General features: G+C 41.7%; 1 protein-coding gene across 4 annotated transcripts in view; it reads right to left on the reverse strand.

Annotated features, from left to right (window-relative positions):
• Nucleotides 1–2364: 2364 nt before the first annotated feature.
• Nucleotides 2365–18927, reverse strand: part of hivep1 (HIVEP zinc finger 1) — a 51374-nt gene continuing 34811 nt past the window's right edge. For all 4 annotated transcript variants that reach the window (XM_068333426.1, XM_068333427.1, XM_068333428.1 and 1 more), the window contains 7 exons: nucleotides 14762–14815; nucleotides 6921–12685; nucleotides 6705–6838; nucleotides 6279–6454; nucleotides 5521–5622; nucleotides 4330–4862; nucleotides 2365–4082 (listed from right to left, as the gene is read on the reverse strand). In XM_068333426.1, coding sequence (XP_068189527.1) covers nucleotides 2958–4082; nucleotides 4330–4862; nucleotides 5521–5622; nucleotides 6279–6454; nucleotides 6705–6838; nucleotides 6921–12685; nucleotides 14762–14815 — 7889 coding nt within the window. In that variant the 3' untranslated portion in view covers nucleotides 2365–2957. The remainder of the gene's footprint in view (nucleotides 4083–4329; nucleotides 4863–5520; nucleotides 5623–6278; nucleotides 6455–6704; nucleotides 6839–6920; nucleotides 12686–14761; nucleotides 14816–18927) is intronic.

The raw sequence follows: 18927 nt of genomic DNA on the forward strand, positions 1-18927 counted from the left end.
CCAAGTGGTTGTTTGGTCCCGGTCCTCTCAGGACTCTGTCCAATGACTGTTCTTGTACAATAAGTGCAAAATAAGACTAATTGAATCACTCAGTAATCAAGTGCTTCTACTTTGATAGAATTTGAATTAAGTGAAATGACTGTGATAATTAGAGACTCATGTGGTGTTCTCCAAAGCTAAATGTCTGAGCAAAAATATTGAGGTTGGTTTTTCTTCATAATCAGTTCTTTCCCTTTTTTTAGTTTCATTAACGGTTATAAAGCAGAGCAGCACTGCTGAAGCAAAAGAGACAAAATAAAAAATAAAAGAACAACAACCAAAGACCATTATTTTCATTATTACTAATCATTTTATATGTAAACTGACAGAAAACAGTAAAAATGTTATCATAGTAGTAAAGTTAGTGACAGAGCCAAGGTCTTCCCACTTGAGACAGAAACATAACCGTCTGTTTATTTTACGAGTCAGAACTACTTTGGCTCTACAGAGCTGTGTGCTGGCGATATTGTAATACAGAGTATAATTATATCTGATTAGCTGGAGTCAAAAAATTATACAAATGTCAATTATGCCAAATTTCTCTGCATTGAGCTCTGCTTGGAAATTTTAGCCATTAATAGCTTCACACATTTTATTTTACTTTTTTACTGACAGCTAGTTGAAATACAGTTTGGAGTGGAACCCTTTGTCAACTTTTAATATATTATGTTGCGTCCCCAAAGGAGGTTAGATATTCAGCAGGATAATACATAAGCTGCTAGACACATTTCCATGAAATTTATTAGAAGGATGGGGCATGGGCCAGGAAAGAACCGGCTAACGTTTGTATGGATACAAACAAAGGAATGAATGTAGGTATTATTTTCCAGCTTCTTTAGCGTTGCTTGATTGAAGGTTTTCCACTTTTTATATTATTAATCTGTGGAGCAGTGGGATGAAGTCCAGGACAGCCTAAAACATGTGTTGGATTGCTTGGCCTAAGCGGTTATGTAGCCTGTGATGAGAGTCCTTCCTCGACTTTAATTCCATTTAGAACTACAACTAACAAGTATATTAATATATTTGCTGATCTGCAGTTTCTATTTGATTATTAACAGAATTACTCAGACGGGTACAGATGGATCCAGAAGAAAAAATCAGAAAAGGTTGGGTGTGGTCTGAGAAACAGTCAATTTGATTTTGGATGGATCCAGAAACTTTTAACATATTCGTGACATTTTTGGGATTCATTTAATACTTTTGGATGATCATTTTAGGATTAATTATCTATTTTTTTTCCAGATCTGGTATTGCATAATGTTAACTGTATGTAATGTTAAAAAAGCAAAAGAGGGTTTCAAATACAGCTAGTCCTCAAAATGTAAGACTCACTGGAAACAACTACAGGGCGTAAAACACTCAATAAAATAAAATACAGGTATAGGTCGTTTCGAGTTAAGTCGTTATACATCAGTTAAAAAAAACATGGAAAATAATGTTTGTGTCATTTCACTTGACTTAACGTTAGCCCGCCACAAATACTGGACTCTTATAATAACTGTAAACCATTAAAACCATTAAAACAGAATAAAAAATGATATCTATTATCAAGCGTCACTCGTGATTCACGCACCTTTTTTGAATTCGGATTAGTTTGTGGTTAGACATGGCTCCTTATAATTTTATCCTTGAGAAATAGCAAAGTCTTCAAGAAACTCCACAGTTTTTTAAACGCATTCAACAACAAAAACCAGTCACCTGTTGATGTTGACAATCCACTGCATGGTACTGTACCAGTAGCATGTAGGGAGGAGCAAGAGGGAATTATTGTGTGAGACAGAGTTGTTATCAGACAGATGGTCACCATTATCACGATCTTCACTAGCCTTTGCTTTATCATTCATGATAGATAGTAAAGTGGTCAAGGTATGAAGCCTTATGTTCTGAGATGCTCAGAGACAATAAATGAGAACAAGAGAAAGGCAAATGCGGTGGTGCTGCACAGCATGGATTGTGGTAGAAAGGGGAACTGTAGTTGGATATGTAGAATAGTCGGATATGGCAGGATGCATTTGTTGGTATCTCAGTGTTTGTAGGTCGAATGTTTGTAAGTTGGGGACTACTGGTATCTTGTTTTGTCCTGCTGACACCAAACACATTCCATTCATTAATTCTGGACATTTCTGAATGAATAAAATTGGTGAACTGAATTTTCAACATTTGTTTTCTGCTGTTGGATTAATTGTTGAGGATCAAATCAAGTCAATTTGGATTGATCTGAATTGTTTCAGCTTAATAATGTTAATGAATGAATGAATCTGTGATAAGAGTCCATATTTGCAGTGTGGATATGTGTGTTTAGCTCACAAAATAAAGTGACATCACTTTAATGTTTGTTAACAAATTTTTACTCATACAGTTCAGAATATTGATACAGCCATGTAAAGCTACCATAACGCACATACCTATGGATGTGTGAATCATAATGGCCACTAGATGGATCATAATAAATAGTTGAACACAACATCTGTACACAGAAACATTGCCCCATATTCCATAGAAATGTACATATACCAGTACAACATATATAGTTCCATAAACGTACGAATGACAAATCCTCCAAAATAAAATTGATATCCTCCATTGTTGTTTCTTTACTTCTCATTTTTTGAAATAAACACAAACAATTACTGACGTTATAAGGAATTATGTACAGGTTCCTAAGCAAGAAACTCCATAAAGGCACAATTGTCTATACAACATTTACAAAAAAAAAATTGTCTGGAGCTGACAAAAAAGATAAAAATAAAATGATTGGTCATCATTATAATTATATGATTGCACATACAATGTGAATGTCAGCATCTGTGCTTTGAGAGGTGATTTGCAAAGAAACAAACCCCCAAAAAGTGTTTTCAGTATTACAAAGTGACACAAATTCCAAAATGTGAACAACAATAGTGTTCCACTTGGGTTATTTAGGTGGCAATGACTAGTCTGTCTTCATCATCACTGGATACATCATTATAGTCATCAGTTCCCTTCTGCCAGCTGGTCACTGGCGGTGCTCTTGGAGGAACAGGATCACAAACTCTCTCAACTGGTGAGTCCTTAGCAGTCTCTGTTCGTCTGTCGGGAGCTGGTGAACGATGCTGCTGTGGAGATTTATCTCTTCCTTCTCGCTCCACAGTCTGCGCAACATCTACTCCACTGCTGTCTGTAGGGTTAGCCCTACTGTCTGTGGGCACGTCCAAAGAGCTGCCGAGCGTCAAAGGGGTGGACGGTGAAGCGGACATGCAGGTCTGTGAACAACCAAACCTATATTCACTTTGAGATGGTTGTGCTCCTGAAGCCTCGGGGCTGCCTTGCCTTTCTGAGGACCCAGGGAGAGGACTGAGCGAGGATAGAGGGCTGAGAGAAGGAATGATGGCAGGCAGGGCGATGTTGACGATCTGTAGGCCTGGGACATTTGTTTGAGGGCCGGTGCTGGTTTGTGAGGTGGGGCTGGCAGCCAACACCTGCAGCCCCAGGGTGGCATTGAGAGTGAGTCCTTGCTGGTTCAATAACTGGGTGGGTGCCAGGCCGGTGTTAGTTAACCCCATGAGGTTAAGTGTTTCCAGACCTACTGGCTGAATTGTTTGAGTCTGCAGGCCAGTGACCTGCCCTAAAGGAAAGCAGGGCACAACACTACTAATTGGTTCCTGGACCACAAGTGACTGTGCTTGCCGGCCCTCTGGTTGGGATGGAGTGTAGGGAGCTGGTAACGGACTTGTATTTCTGTGAATGACACTCACTGCTGGTATGGTGAGCTGGACAGGGCCAGCCTGGATTGGTACAAAAGTGGAGTAAGCTGCCAGGCCAGCAGGCACTAGCTGGATCCCACCAACTGGAATCATGCTGTAAGAGGAGCGAGAAGGCTGCTGGGAGTGCAGGGGCAGGTGACTGAACAGATGGGTGTGGGTCTCTGTTCCAAATGTTTGGGATAGCCCCTGTGGGGGAAAGTGCATAGGACCTTGAGACGCATAGGACGATGTCTGAGTGCTCTGGTCCACTGGTACGCCCATTTCACTGGCTGGATTAACAGGAAATGAAGAGGAAGGGTCCTGTGAAAACAGAAATTAATATTCAGCTGTAATTCCTACACGATCACCCAAGCTTAGTTTGAAAAGTGGTTCAATCATTTAGGCCTAACCAGAGAAAATAAACATCATTCATCTTTTTCAGAGCATTCACAGGACGATTTGTGGATGTGCCCTGCATGCAGGATTTGAAGTATGGGTATGGAGAGGAAAGAAAGGAGGCAGGGAGGGTGTGATAGATTGACACAATATGAGAATACATGGGTCTCACCTGGCCTAGCTTGGAACCTTTGCCTGGCACTGGGGGACTAGGGGGCACGTCAAAGTCAGGGTAGTCGATGGACATCTGTCTGCAAGGTGAAACTGGGCTCATCATGTGTACTGACTCTGAGTCTGAGTTGTAGAGGTCTGTTGTGGTGACAACATTTGGAGGGCAGTAAGGTAGGGGCATCGGGCTGCAGCCAGAACCAGACAGGGACATCTGCTTGCTCAGGGACACAGGGCTCATCATGGGGACGGATTCAAAATTAGATGTGTGGGGTTCTGGAGCTGAAGGCTGGGAAGGTGGTAGGGAGACAGAGCTGATGGACATCTGGGCAAGGAGGGCACTAGGAGGGACATCAGCCTCTTTGGAAGGGATGTGCTGTGGGCTGGCAGATACAGACGGGTTGGTTGAGAGGCCAGACTCTGCCTGGCTGTCTTCCTCTTCCTCCTCATTGTCATCATTCTCCTCATCATCAGGACCATCAGAGTCATCACCATCTGAATCTTGTCGGTCAGCACTGCTCACATGACTGCGGTCTCCTGCAGGTAAGAGAATATATGGAAGTCTATTCTTGGTGTTCTGCAGAAAATATGATTAGTCGGAGCTTGTGGTAAAATAAAGGCCTTTTGGCAGCAGCAACAACTTTCATTCATTAAAGATAAAATCCACAGCTAAGGCTGCGGTTCAGTGATGTTATGTGTTTCTACATTGTTTCACACGCGAGACCACCGTACACCCCTAAGGTTCATCAGAAGCAGGGGAGGAAAAACAAATAGACTGTTACCATAGAAAATGCTCTGAGGCAGCTCCTCTCTCTCTTTCTAAAATTAGGTTCAGCAATTTCCTCTTTCTAAACACTGTGCATGCCGCCCACATGCACTTTGAGTTAACAGAGGAAAAAGCTGCATTTAGAATTTCTAATTAGACCATAGCAAAGCTATCGATCGACATAGCAACAGAGCTCAAGCAGAGGCAATCTGTGTTTTCCATCTCTAGTGATTATCAGACTAGTATTTAAAGTAGGGCAGGCCTGTTTTTTGAAACAAAACAAAAATGAGGGAAACAAGATGCATTTATATTAAGTTGTGTGTGTACATAGAGCATGATGCAATATTAATACTAATAAACCCCCAAATGTTTTTGGAGCACTAATAAACCTTCTGTATTTCACTTCAAGCCATTGCTGTGTAAAACTACCTGAGTCCTCTGTATCCTGATCTTCAATGAGGATCTCTGGAACCCCCATCTCCATGCATTTCTTACTGTGGGCCTTGGATTTCATGTGCTTGGTCAGATTTCCTGCAAGATAAGAAGCATCAAAGTCATGGGTGGGTAGAGTTTGAACAAAAGCACAGATGAAGTTTATATAAGAGAATGTGGTCTTTAGGCAAGCACTATGTAAAGAGTGACTAACTGATGAAGACATTTTTAAATGAACGTGGGTTGCTCTGACACCAAGTACTGTTCTACAGTGTAGCGTGGGTAGGCAAGTTCGATAGAGGATGGTGAATCATATTGTCCTGCCTTATGAGATGGTGAAACATCCTTAATTCCAGAGCTCCTACAGACTAATTGAACTGAACTCAATCATGGCTGTATTAAAAATATAACGTCTCAAATGCAAGTTGTGGTAAAGAGGTATTATTAATTTGTACTATTACAATTTTTGGTGCTTTCTTCATCATAGTGTAAAACGTCATTTTCACACTTCCCATTTGGTTGACTTCATGTGCTGTCTTTATTTGTCTTTAATTTATGTATAATTTTTATGAGACACAGACAACTCTTAATTACATTAAGGGAAGTTAATAAGTAAATTAATCCTGCCCTGTCTTTTGGGGAAAACATATAGATAGCATATGGTAAGACAACTTGATCATATCTTGGCCTCTTGTTTACGAAAGTACTTCAGTCATGGATGTGGTTTAGACAGTGATCATTTGCTGACATCTAACCTTTTGTCTTAAAGGAGAAGTTGCAGTGAACACAGTGGTATGGCCGGACATCAGAGTGGGTGCGGATGTGTTTGCGTAGCATGCTGGGCTTCTTGCAACGGATCCCACATTCCTCACAGATGTATTTACCCCGTCCACGACCACGTACGTAAACATACTCTTCATTAGATTTGTATCTGTGGGGTTACAATGGAATCATGAGAGACACACACTTATTTGGAAAGACAAAAATGTAAAATGTTGTGCATGTACATATCCCAAAATTTTTAGAGAGGAGGGGAAAGAGTCAGGTCATTGATACACAAAAATGTTATGCTTTCAGTTTTATTTGATGGTATTTATAATAACTGATAATGACTGGCTATTGTTTTGGTTTAAAATATATACTGTATATATCAGGGATCTTAATCAATTTTTTAATCTTACCCTCCATCAAATATTTTGATCCGTCTTGGTTCTGTTTTAGATGCCATATCCTTGTCTGACTCATTGCTGGCCTGAGATTCTGGTTGCATTTTACTTCTTATTTCAACAGACGTAGCCTTCTGTGTTATTGGTCCCTGGTGAGAGAGGATGTAATCGTTTCAAAAAAGCAATGTATTAATATAAGACATTGACATTTTTCAAATTTCAAGTTCTTACCATTGGCATTACTTCTTTCAGCTTTCCCGTGTAAGACAAGATATCTACATTCTTGCCAGTTCTAATGGCTGATGTGTAGTGAATTTTCTTGGAACATTGCTTTGAGTTGAACAGAGACATGACGACCTTGGTAGGCAACCCAAGTGGATTATGGTTTTTGGGACTGACTGCCCAGGCAGCATATGCTGAAGTCTTCAAATCAGTCTGTGGAACATGGAGAGGCTTCCTCTTCATCAGGAAACACCATGTGAAAGTGGTGGCCGTCTTCAGGCTGGGGAAAGACAAGCGATGACTATCCTTTGTGTTGACGACAGACACAGATGTGGTCAGTTTGATCTGACCACCATGGAAACTTGAGGGCCGAATAGGAGATTTCGCAGGAATCCATCTGTGTTCTTCAGCTTTCTCTTGAACCTTCAGAGTAGTATTAGCTTGTATAGAAGTGATTTTGCTTTCAGGTGTAATGTGCAAGACCGACTCCGCCTCCTCATGAATAACAATGCTTGTGTCCTTTTCCAGCCCTGCACTGTCAGGTGACATGGGCTTAACATCATCATTTACTTCCAAATCTTTCTCCCCCTCTGGTTTGTCCTGTAGCAGAGGTGGGGCCTCAGTTTCAATGGGACTGTCCACTGGTTCAGTTGTGCAAACCTGTCTAACAAGTGTTAGCTTCCGCTGTCGGGTAACCTCTGAGATCTTGGAATTTAAGTAATTGACTGACCTGCCATCTGTTAAACAGGCCACACCATGCTCATCTTTAGCACGTTTTTGATGCTTTTCCATATAGATGTCTAAACTGTTGGCAGGTGACAGCATTCGTTTACTTGAGGCAGTGGGCTCCTGTTGTGGACACAGAGTTACTGATGCAAGTTTCTGTGTATAAGGTAAAGACCCAAGATGAGTTGCTTGTTCTCCAGCATTGGTGTGAATGCTAACTGTTTGAGTCCTTTCTTTCTTTGTTGTTACCACATCCTTGTCCACACTGTGAGTGGATGAAAGGCCATTTTTATTGGACACAGAGGGAACAGGGTGGATCTGCTCATGAGTTATGAGGATCTGTGGCAATGGTATAGCACCTGCTTGAATCTGATCAAAATGATCTTTTTGGTGTTCACCTGGCAGAACAATAGTCTGTGTTTTGATATCCGAGGCCTGTTGATTTGTTTGAGCAATGTAAGCATTTTGGAGTACATCCGACGATTTTGAGAGGCTCAAAACTGGACTGGCAATCGGTATGGTTAAAACTGGCAAGGCTATCTGAGTCCTCTGTGCACTGGAGAAGGAAAATGTTTGGCTTGCTCTGAGAGCAGGACACTGCAGTTGGTACTTGGGCACAAAACATTTCTTTTCTTCAGAGTCAAGTGAATGGTTTTGGGAATTTTCACGACAAACTAAGATCTGACTTAGTGGTTGTTGCATCTTTTGGCATATTTGAACCCTTGACGTTTGATGCCAAGGGTGTGGAAGGCCATGAACCTGAGGCTGCAAAGTTGGGCTACCCAAATTAATGCTTTGCACAATTTGTTCATTTTTTTGCAAAGGTAATTCCCCAGTTTGCAAGACAAAAGGCTGAGCCATTGAGCGCCTATTGGCAATGTGAATCTGCTGAGATCTGTTCTGAGTTAAAGCGCTCACATTTTTAATTGGAGGTTTTTCAAGGGGTACAATTTTCCGAACGGGCTGCTGACTCTCAGGGCCTATCTTTAAAGACATTTGGCGAACTAGTGGCCCCCGCCTCCTTTCGATAAGTGGCACCTGTGAGGTTTGTCCACTTTTTGGCTGTCCAATGGGTGACAGAGATCTGCTTGGAGATACATTGCCACAGTCAAATGACTTGCTACGGTAGTCACATGAAATCTCAACAGAGGGTTGAGTACAAGTGATCTGTTCAGATGCAGCACGCCTCATAATTGCAGGCACACCAAGGGTGTTGAACGCTGTGGGCACACCTTTAGGCCCAGGAATTTTGCTGACACACTCCACTCTAGAGGGACTTTCTGATCGCAATTGCTCTTCTTTGTCAAAAGAAGCAGAGACACTGGAACAACGAGAAAGACTGCTGTCCCTACTGAGGCTTCGTGACAGGTTGGAATCAAAACTGGATTCACCTGACGAGTGGTCCATTTGAGCAAGACGAATTCGTTTCTTTTTTGGTGGAAGTTTTTCTGTTGGCAACTTTGACAAACTTTCACTTCTTTGAGGCCAGTTGAACTGATCTGTAGGTTTATCTGCTAGCTCAGCAGTCAGTGTTTCATGTTCTCTGTCAGGCTCCTCTGTAACGAGAATCTCAGGAACTTGAATGTTGTTTTGTCGAACCAGACGTGACTGATGGACAGGAGTAGAGTTTTCACCAACTGCTGCTACTATGCTATCAGAGCATTGTTCCTTCCTTTGTTTTCCATAGTCATCGCTTTTAGATTTGGATATTTTTTCTTGGAAGCTGTCAGCTGAGACTATTGGTATTGGATCTGCTTTATGCCTGTTCAGATGATCCTTCTCCGTACTATCGATTGGAGAGGCCCTGTCAATAGGTTCTGTGTCAAATGAATTGGGTCTGCTGAGAGAGTTTGTGTGTCTAATGACTGATGTACCACTACCCTGCCTTGGCAGATCTATTTTAGTTGAAGTGCTGACTTGCGTCTCACGTATTGGTGACAGCCTGGAATCTGTACTATTAATACATCTTGATACAAGCTGAATCTGAGGTAGCTTTGGCTGGTTGTTTTTGGGTTGTACGTCTACCATTGTATTATGCTGACAAAAAGACTGATTTGCAAGAGCTGTTGGTAGCTCAAAACTAACTGAAATAGGTGGAATGGTGTCAGTAGGCGATTGATCATCCTCATCACCGACACTTTTCATTTTCCTACGTTTCCTAATTGAAGTCTGCTGATCAATTATGCCTGAGCCAACAGTTGATCTGGAGGCTATGGGCTGCATTATGTTAACTGGAAAAACCTCTTGATCAGTTTCTTTAACAATGGTTGGCTTGTTTTTTGGACCATGAAGTTCAGAACAATAGAATTTCTTGTGAGTTTCAAAATTTTCCAACTTTCTGTACCGGTTACGACAGGTTTCACACTCGTACATTGTGCCTTTGGTCTGCTGAGGTTTTCGGGTTCTATCCTGATGGTGCTCAAAAGATCTGCTTCTTTGCATCAATTCTGATGAACTGCTCTGAACATGATACCCATCATCCATGGAACGAACCGTGGGGAGGCCGTGCCCCTCACTGGTGGAAAAGTCCTCCACTGCTGCTTGTCTGACTAATGTTCGAGAATGTATTGCTGGATTTGGGGTTGATGGGGCAGATGAAAATACATCATCATTCAGTGAACTAATCTTCTCATCAAATGACTGACAAATGCGCAAAGGATGGGGAAAAGGGGCTACATTAAGGGGAAGAGCAGAGTGCCCTGGTGTTGATGGCATAGAGTTACTCCTTGTTATTGGCAAACATTCCATTGGCGGGTATTGAGAAGGTACAGAGAGTAGAAATACTGGCTTTGACTTATCCGTGGGTGTAAATGGGGATTTTGGGATGTCTGAACTGGAACTTGACCTTCTTCCCATTGGTTTAAGGTCAAACTGAAAAGAGTCTTTAAATATGTAGGATTTGGGAGAATCAATGCTACCCCTCCTTGAGAGAGAGGTCCTCCTCGGTTTTACACTATCCAGCTGTTTGTTGTCAACTACTGCCTCATTATCAGATATCAGTTTTGAAATTCGCTCTTCAAGGGAAAGAGCTTTTGTTTCTAAAGGTGGACGCATCTGTCCCTCTGTGGCCCGTGGCTTATGCTCAGCTGTTGCATGCATGACTGTAGCAACCATGGGAGAGGCATTTGGAAGAAAACTCTTTGCAATGTCAATATCCACTGGTGGAGTTATCTTAACAAATGGGCTGGGTGGACTCATAGCTTGGTCAGCACTTTCAGAACGAGAGAAGTAGCCAGAATCTGTACTTCCTAAACTGCGTGGACTAAGTAAGCACTTAACTGGCTGCTGTTGAGAAAAGTCTGTTGCTTGTTGCCTCTGAAGCTGACCATGTCCACTTAATAAAGGTGACTTGCACTGTTGATCTTCATCTTCACTCACAGTATCTAGTGAGGGATTTACACCATCCACCTCTTTAAGGGATGATAGGACTGTAATGCTTGACCTCAGATTGGCAGATTGGAACTCTCGTTGCCGTTGTGCAGCAGCTTGCTCGGGTGCTGTACCTGTAACTCTCGGGCTGTCTGCCCTCAGTGGGGAGACATTAACTGGATAAACAACAACCTTTGGGAGTGCGGCGGTTACTTTGGGCTCATGAGCCCTCTGACCCAGGGCTGGCTTCATTGACTCAAACATAGCTGATGAGTCAGGGTCCCCGTGACTTGCTTGGGTTGTACCTGTGCTCTGTAAACTATTTTCAGACAAAGCTGCCAGACTGCTCTGTGATGAGTCAGGGTCCAAATCTGCATTGCTACCATCCTCATCACTGTCTCCACTGTCCTCTGCCTCTGAATGTGCACTAAGTGCTTTGTCAGATTCTTGAGACAGTGAGCCACCTCCAGATTCCGAACGTGCAATGAGACCCAGTTTTATAGCATGAGCATGTGATTTCTTGTGCTTGTACAGGTTGCTCTTTGTTTTGAATGAGAAGCCACAGGTAACACAGGGGTATGGTCTCTCTCCTGTGTGAGACCTGATGTGTTTGAGCAGCACACTCGGTTTTGCACAAGCCCGGCTGCAGTATTCACAAACATACTTTCCTGGCTTCTTCGGCTTTTGGTCTTTGTAAACCTGTTCTGCACCAAAGTTCACCATGGTAGTCATCTGAACTTGGTTGCTTCCGGGTGTAACTGGGACTTGAATGGTACTGGGGACACTTGCTGAGAGGGACTGGCACGTGTGCACAACTGGTGGCTGGCTTTGTGGCAAAGTGTCACAACCTGACGGAACAGGTGCATGGGTTATAGACGATGGGCCAGCATTGAAGCTCATGTGCAAGTTAGGTTTTTCTGCATTTGAAGTAACAGGCATAAGATTTGGTGAAGTAAGTGGAGAGGACTGCATGGGAGTAACCCGTGTTGATGACTGGCCATTTCCGTGTAGATGAGCTGCAACGCCAATAAAGTTGCCCTGTTTGTCAATATAATAAGTCTGCATATGAGAATGTTGGTTTTGGAGTCCAACATTAACTGCTGATATTGTGGTTAATTCACTAGATTGAACATCACGGGCAGAGGTGTGTTTTCCAATGACTTGCAATGAGTTTTTCCTCTCGGCCAGCGTGCTAAAGTCAGGCTCCATGGCCTTAAGAAGAACATCAAGTGGAGCACTGTTGTAGGGGTCTCCCTCAAAGCTGGGTTCTTGACTTTCGCAGTCTTTGGATTGAGACACTTGAGTAATCAAAGAACCCTCCTCTTCAATAGCGCACTCAGGTGATGGTGATGTGGAAGATGTTTCTTTCTGCTTCAGCCTTTCATGGTCAGTGAAGTGTGACCCCTTGTCAGGGGATGCTGCACCTAGCTGGGCATTTTGTGGGTCTCTTGTACCACTGGATGCTGAAGGATTGCTGGGAGGACTGTCGGAGGAAGAGCAGCAAGGTGTTATATTTCCCTTAGACGGTTCTCTCTGGATTGGTGCTTGAGATGTTTTGAACTGTATGGGCTTCTTTACTGGAGATTTTGGAATTTTCTCTTGTCGATTTTCTGCAACAATCTTTTTTCTCTTCAGGCCTTTAATGTTTTCTGCATTTCTTCGGCCACTTTCAGATATCCCTGGGGAAAAAGACATAGAAAATCAGATTTACTGCAGCAACAATGTTTTCCCAACACTATATGCACACAAGACTCTCAAGTCCCTTTGTCTGATGAAATTGACCTTCCATTTTCCCTTGTATACTTTTCTGGGATTTGGGGGACAATAGTGAATGGACACTAGTGCAACTGACATTGGGTGAGAGACAAGGTACACCTTTGAGTTTGCTGGTCCTTGCAATGAAATCAATACCACCAAAATTTAAAAAGTCTATAAAAAAAGTGATTTTACAATCCCTACAATCCCTACATTCCTATATATAAAAAAAATAAAATAAAAAAGTATCCATGGCTTTTAAATGTAATTTAAATAGTAATTTTGCCCTTTTAGTTTTGACACATTCAGGCTGCAGTGAGCAGAAAATAATTAGGAGTCAAACAGAGCAGGGAGAAACTACATTCCAATAATAAAGTAATGATGTTTTTAAAAGGGCGCACCCATACTATGGTGTCCTATAATTTGTCTTCTTGTCCCTGCAGAAGTGAATTAGGCAAGTGTTTTAAAGCCATGTTGCATAATATTAGCTGAGCCCTGTCATAGTTTCCTGGCTTGTCGAGGTATTTCCCAGGATGTGGTAAGGTTTTCTTCAAAGACTCAAGTATTATTAGCTTGAGGAACGCCTTGTCTTTACACAAGTTAATCCATTCTCCATAAAAACATACAACCAATGAGCATTTGAAGTGGCACAAAACCAGTGTAGCAGTCCCTGAAAATTAACCCTGGTATATTCAATGATTCTATCTGAAGGACACCTTACAAAGAAGCACACTGGTTTCAACTACAGCTGAAAGAACATGGATTAATAACGCCTTAGCACTAACTGGACAAGAGCTCCCACTTTCACAGCAGCTTTCTTATTGTGAAAAAAGCACATCATTAACAAATAACACTTGTAATTGTCAGTCTCTGACTATGAGCTCATCATTAAATAAAAATAATTATCCAGGCATTCTTTATAACGGAAATGAATTGTAGTATTATTTTCCTCTCATATAAATGTGGACATGTTTTCTATCCACAAAATATTTTGTTATGGTATGAAGTATGGGTGTTTTAATGTAAAGCCTTATTGATCCAATGAGACAGAGCGAGTGGAGGAATGAACTTCTAGGCTGGTTAGAGACATGAATACCTGCTATACTAAGAGGAGAACTGAGATAATTTTATTTGAACTCTTTATATTTAGCTGGTCCATGGATGATCTATGCTGCTGTGATGATGTAAGCTCACTTTAAATGGTGCACAAAAGCTGCTTTGGCTCAGCTCTCCTGGTTTTCCTATTTAAATGTATTTACATAACAACTGACTTAGGAAAAAAACATTTTTCATATGTGCAAGTCTGAATTAGAATTGATACGGGTCGCTGCTAAAACACAAAAGAATATTCACAAGAGTACAAAAAACAAAAAGGTTTTTTGCCAAAATCTCATAAGTCATTCTCTCGGGAATGTAGAAGCCAAACAGGACCGAATAAATATACTGAAAACAGAAACATTAAATTTGATGGCTGTCATTCTAGTACTAGTGGATTCACTATTGTAACAACAAAGAAAAAAATACTCTTGAAGTTATACTTGAATTCAATGAAATTACAAATGAAAAAAATACATTTCAAATAAAGCAGCCACTAATAAAAAAAAATCTTTAGACCACCAAATTATTATTAGTTTTACATTTAATACACTGTTATAATCCCCGAAGGGAAATTAAGAATGCACATTCTAGTTTTTGTTAGTCAATCACAAGCATGCATATTAAAGTAGTGTGTACAGGCCCATGTCATACACACAACCACACACAGGGGGGCCTCTAAGCATGCAATGGGAGGTAGAGAGGCAGGCAGTCTCTTTGTGGAGCGCCCAAATGAGCGTTTGTGTTTTTAAGAAAAAAAACAAACATTTCAACGCAAATTATTTATTTAAATCATGTTACGCTAACATTTGAATTAGAAAACTAAAATTCTACAAGTTTACTCTACTTTAAAGAGTAAACAAAAATTCATTTTTCATTCACGATCCTGTGAAAACATCCCTCACCTTTCTGTGAGCCTTTAGGGTCTTTAAGCTCTTTCTGTGCTTCTTCGATTTTATCTGAAAGACAAGAACAGAAACCATTTTTAGCATGGAGGAAAGTGTTGCACAGACTCGCTGCACAGTGACGGCAGTGCAGAATGTTACTAATGATACTGGGATGCTTCCCACTCGGCTGTAGAATGTTGAAGGTCTTTCAAATGAAAAACAGATATTCTTCCATAGCTGACAGAGAGCGCTATTCCATAATGGAAACTACTGTAATCACAGGAGGAGGCGAGCCTGTGTGCACACAATAACACAACCATCAGCGCACACCCACTTAGAGAAGTAACAGCACAGTGACACACAGATTTAAGTCTTCAAATAATGCAGTGTGGTGGGTTCATTCTCTTTATCATGAACTGATAAATCTGCCTATCAAAATAGTTGTTTATGCCCCTTGGGGAAGACCAATTCCTTCCGCTAAGGTCTTTCATACATCGCAATCATCGCCCACGATGTGGAAGGTGAGTAACCCGTTTTCTTCATGATCCGTATGGATGTGTGGGAGGGGACAGAATATTCACTACGATCAATATTAATTATAAACGCAGATCAACATGGCATGACTGATGTCTACAGAGAGGAATAGAGCAAGTCCCAGATCTGTTCCTTCCCATGTAGAATCACTAACCCCAGACTTGTAAGGAGGAGTGAATGTTATGAATATTTTCAAACATGTTTTTCAAATCAATTTTTTTTTTTTTAGATTATTTCAAGTGTTATTGTGAAGAGGAAAAGACAGGCACTGATTCCATTCCATACATTCACCAAGGATGCCATTCTTGTTATCTGCTTTGGTTGGAAAATGAAAGTAAAACATTTTTTAATGTTAATGAAGTTTGGGAAAAACATTTCATAGAAATCAATCCCGTTGTGTGGTTGACAAACAAAATAGTATGGAAAGAGTAATCTCTAATCTACCAAGTTTTTTTTCCACAACAAATGAAAGGAGTCTAGTTCACCATCCACAGCTTTTTACCACCACCATTCATTGTTACTCACTTAATAATAGCAGCAATTTTCTATTACAATAAAACGAGGTGTTGTTTTTCTTTTGGTAGCAGGAGATAGAACAACTTCTGGCTGTGCACAAAAAATAAAATTTAAATAATTTAAAACAGAAGCAAACAGCATTCTGCATATGCAGGGCACATTGTGTAACACATTCCCGTTAGCCACAGAGGAAAATGGGTGAGCCCTCTTTCTGCCTTGCATCATTTTGTCTCCTATGGCTATGGAAACTAAAAGGAAAAATAAACCCTCTGTGGCTTCTGTGCCCTGCACATGACATTTTTAGTGCAAGAGGAGTCCTCAAGGACCAGTGGTAACAATTTGGTCCTAAATTGCAGTAGTGTTAATGGAGGGTGGAAGAGGATGCTTTGTGCTTCCCAAAATCACAGTGCAATGCTGGGAAAACTTGGAGGAGGAGTGGACACGAGTGGGCCAGGGAAGAGGTCAGTGGATTATGTCATCTGTGTACTGTAGTCACACCCTTCTCCATCTCTCTCTTAGCTCCTCGGTATATCCCAGGCACACGCCACAGATTACATAATCCGTCCCCACCCCTGTGCTGCTGTGGAGCAAAACAAAGGCACCCTGCCAGCAGAAACACAGCAACCAAGGCTCATGAGGAGGGGGCAGTGTTTGTGAGCCTGTCTTTGACTGAAAGGTAAACAGTGAGGAGAGAGGTGTGTAGACGGCCTAGACAACAGGAATCAGGTAGGTTGTGTTTTTTAGCCAATGACAATGACATGTTTGACCAAATATACAGGATGTTAAAGCATCCTTCAGTCACCACAGCCTCACTACTCACTGATCTGAGGTAACAAATGATTTTTAAAGGAAGTCAGGAGATTGAGCAATTTGAAACATCTGGAAAAAAAAAAAAACTCCCTTGATGTACTGTATATATATATATATAAACACACACACATATTCCTTTTTACATACACATATATACTGTATGTGTATATACATATATATGTATATATACATATATACACACACAATATATATATATATATATATAATTTTTTGTATTTATAAGTATTTGTTTTGTATTAATATGTATTTATTAGGGCTGTCACTAACGCGTTGATTAGATTAATTAATTACACTGCAAATTAACGCGCTATAAAAAATGTTTTAATCGCCTGACAGCACTAGTATTTATATAAATACATATGCATACATACTTAAATATACACACACACACCACAAACAAGCCCCATCACGCTGAGTGACACCCATGAATTCAAGCTCCAAACGAACAGGAAACAGTGGGAAGGGACCAGGCAGTGTAAAAAAAATATTCCATCCACGGTGCCCGAGTTAAAACAGCAGGGAATGATTATAGGGTCGTTCATATTTCCCTCATTATGGCTGTTGGGGATGTGAGTTGGTCTGGGAAATGGCTACATATTTCATGTGAAACCTGTGCAACTGTACTGCAACCAGTGGAAACACTGCAAACAATAAGAGGAATGTACACAAATATGTTGAATGTTGCCCGTGATGAAAACCAGAGCGTATGATGGAACATGACCATAAAATTTTTGTGCAAAGAGAGAAAACAAAGGTTGAGGGTACCGACCACAATGAGGCCCCACTTGTAAACTGCTTACAAGTGCGGTCTTTGGAAAAATTATCTATAATTCTTTATATGCCAAAACTCTTTATACACAGAACATATAGTAGTTGAGTTACTGGAGTTAAAATTACCAACAAGTAAATGACCAAAAAAATTACAGCCAATCTCCAAAAAGCGTTGAACCACTGGTCTGAGGGGCTCGGTATGTTTAAGCAGCTGAAGCATTGGTCTTCAATAATTTAGTGGAACATCAGTCAATGCATTCTAATGGTGTAACTTAAAAGTGTGGTTAGGATTTTACATGTTACCCGAACACCACGAAAGAGAAATCTACATCAGTCCGACACTGTCCAAATAAGATGCACTGCTTGTCTTCTCCTCTCCTCTGTCCATCCCTAATGGACATGAAACCCACACAATCCTCCTCATATGGCTCTACAACAGTCCTACAACTGTTATGAACTCAGACAAAGCCATGCAATGGCAGCCAAACGCCTCGAGGTGATCGACTCGTGATCGATGACTCACACCACATGATATCTAAGGAAATGCAAGGATCGAGCTTGGAAGGATAAGAGTGGGTGTTTGCATGTCAATTAGGCAGGAGTTTGCGGGCGAGGGAGTCAGTGTCCTCACTGGTTGCTGTCATGACAACCACAAGCCTTTAATGCACCCCCCCCCCACGAACCTTCCAGCCCACTCTTCTGTCGAGGATGAGTGGGGAATGTGATTATTTGGGGCCAGAGAGCCACGTTGACATCCCACATGAGAAACATGCACACTTTTGAATCCCAATGCCCACCCGGTGTGAAATTTCAAGCTGTCAGTTGTTGCCAGTCAGTCGGAAGCGAAGTCCTTCTCGCGTCCATTAAGGCGTCTGACAGGCAATTATGGAGACATGGCTACAGACACAAACACATGCTAATGAGTTAGCATGCCAATTCACCTCTGAAAGTGGACTGTGGAAGGCAAACTTGTGTGTGGGTCTAGACCCCTGTCTATCTGATGAATAGCAATCATGGTGGCAACCCCTCCCCACCCCCCCTTATTCAAACCACATGGAACAGCAGTACCGCTGCCGGGCACCAGATCCTACCCAAGAGGCCCCCTTTGCGTGTTGGCTGACAAATAACTGCCAGGGTCCAAACACCCTCCTGCCCTGGCTGCCAGCTTGTAACACATTCATATTTTGCCCGACAGCCTGCCCTGCTGGGATTCAATGTGCCAAATGGCGGCCATTGGTGGCTTAGTGGCAGCTTTTGCTAGCGTCCATATGCACAGTGTTGGTGTGTTTCAGATGGTCACAGTAGGGTGGTTGCAGCATCAGTATGCATGACACCGCACCAGCAACAAGCCAAAACAATGCCAGCGGAACAACCAGCAGCAAATCAGCTTACAGCGAGTCCCCTCACACACGTCACACCACATTTCATGCTTCATGTCAGCTGGCAATTTTTAAGTGTTAAAAGGTAGTCAGCGGATCGGTAAACGTGGCACGAGCCGAACGAGGGGCTGCGGCGTGTAGCGCGCCAAACCC

Source organism: Antennarius striatus, chromosome 14 (assembly GCF_040054535.1).
Source record: "Antennarius striatus isolate MH-2024 chromosome 14, ASM4005453v1, whole genome shotgun sequence".
Lineage (NCBI taxonomy): Eukaryota > Metazoa > Chordata > Actinopteri > Lophiiformes > Antennariidae > Antennarius > Antennarius striatus.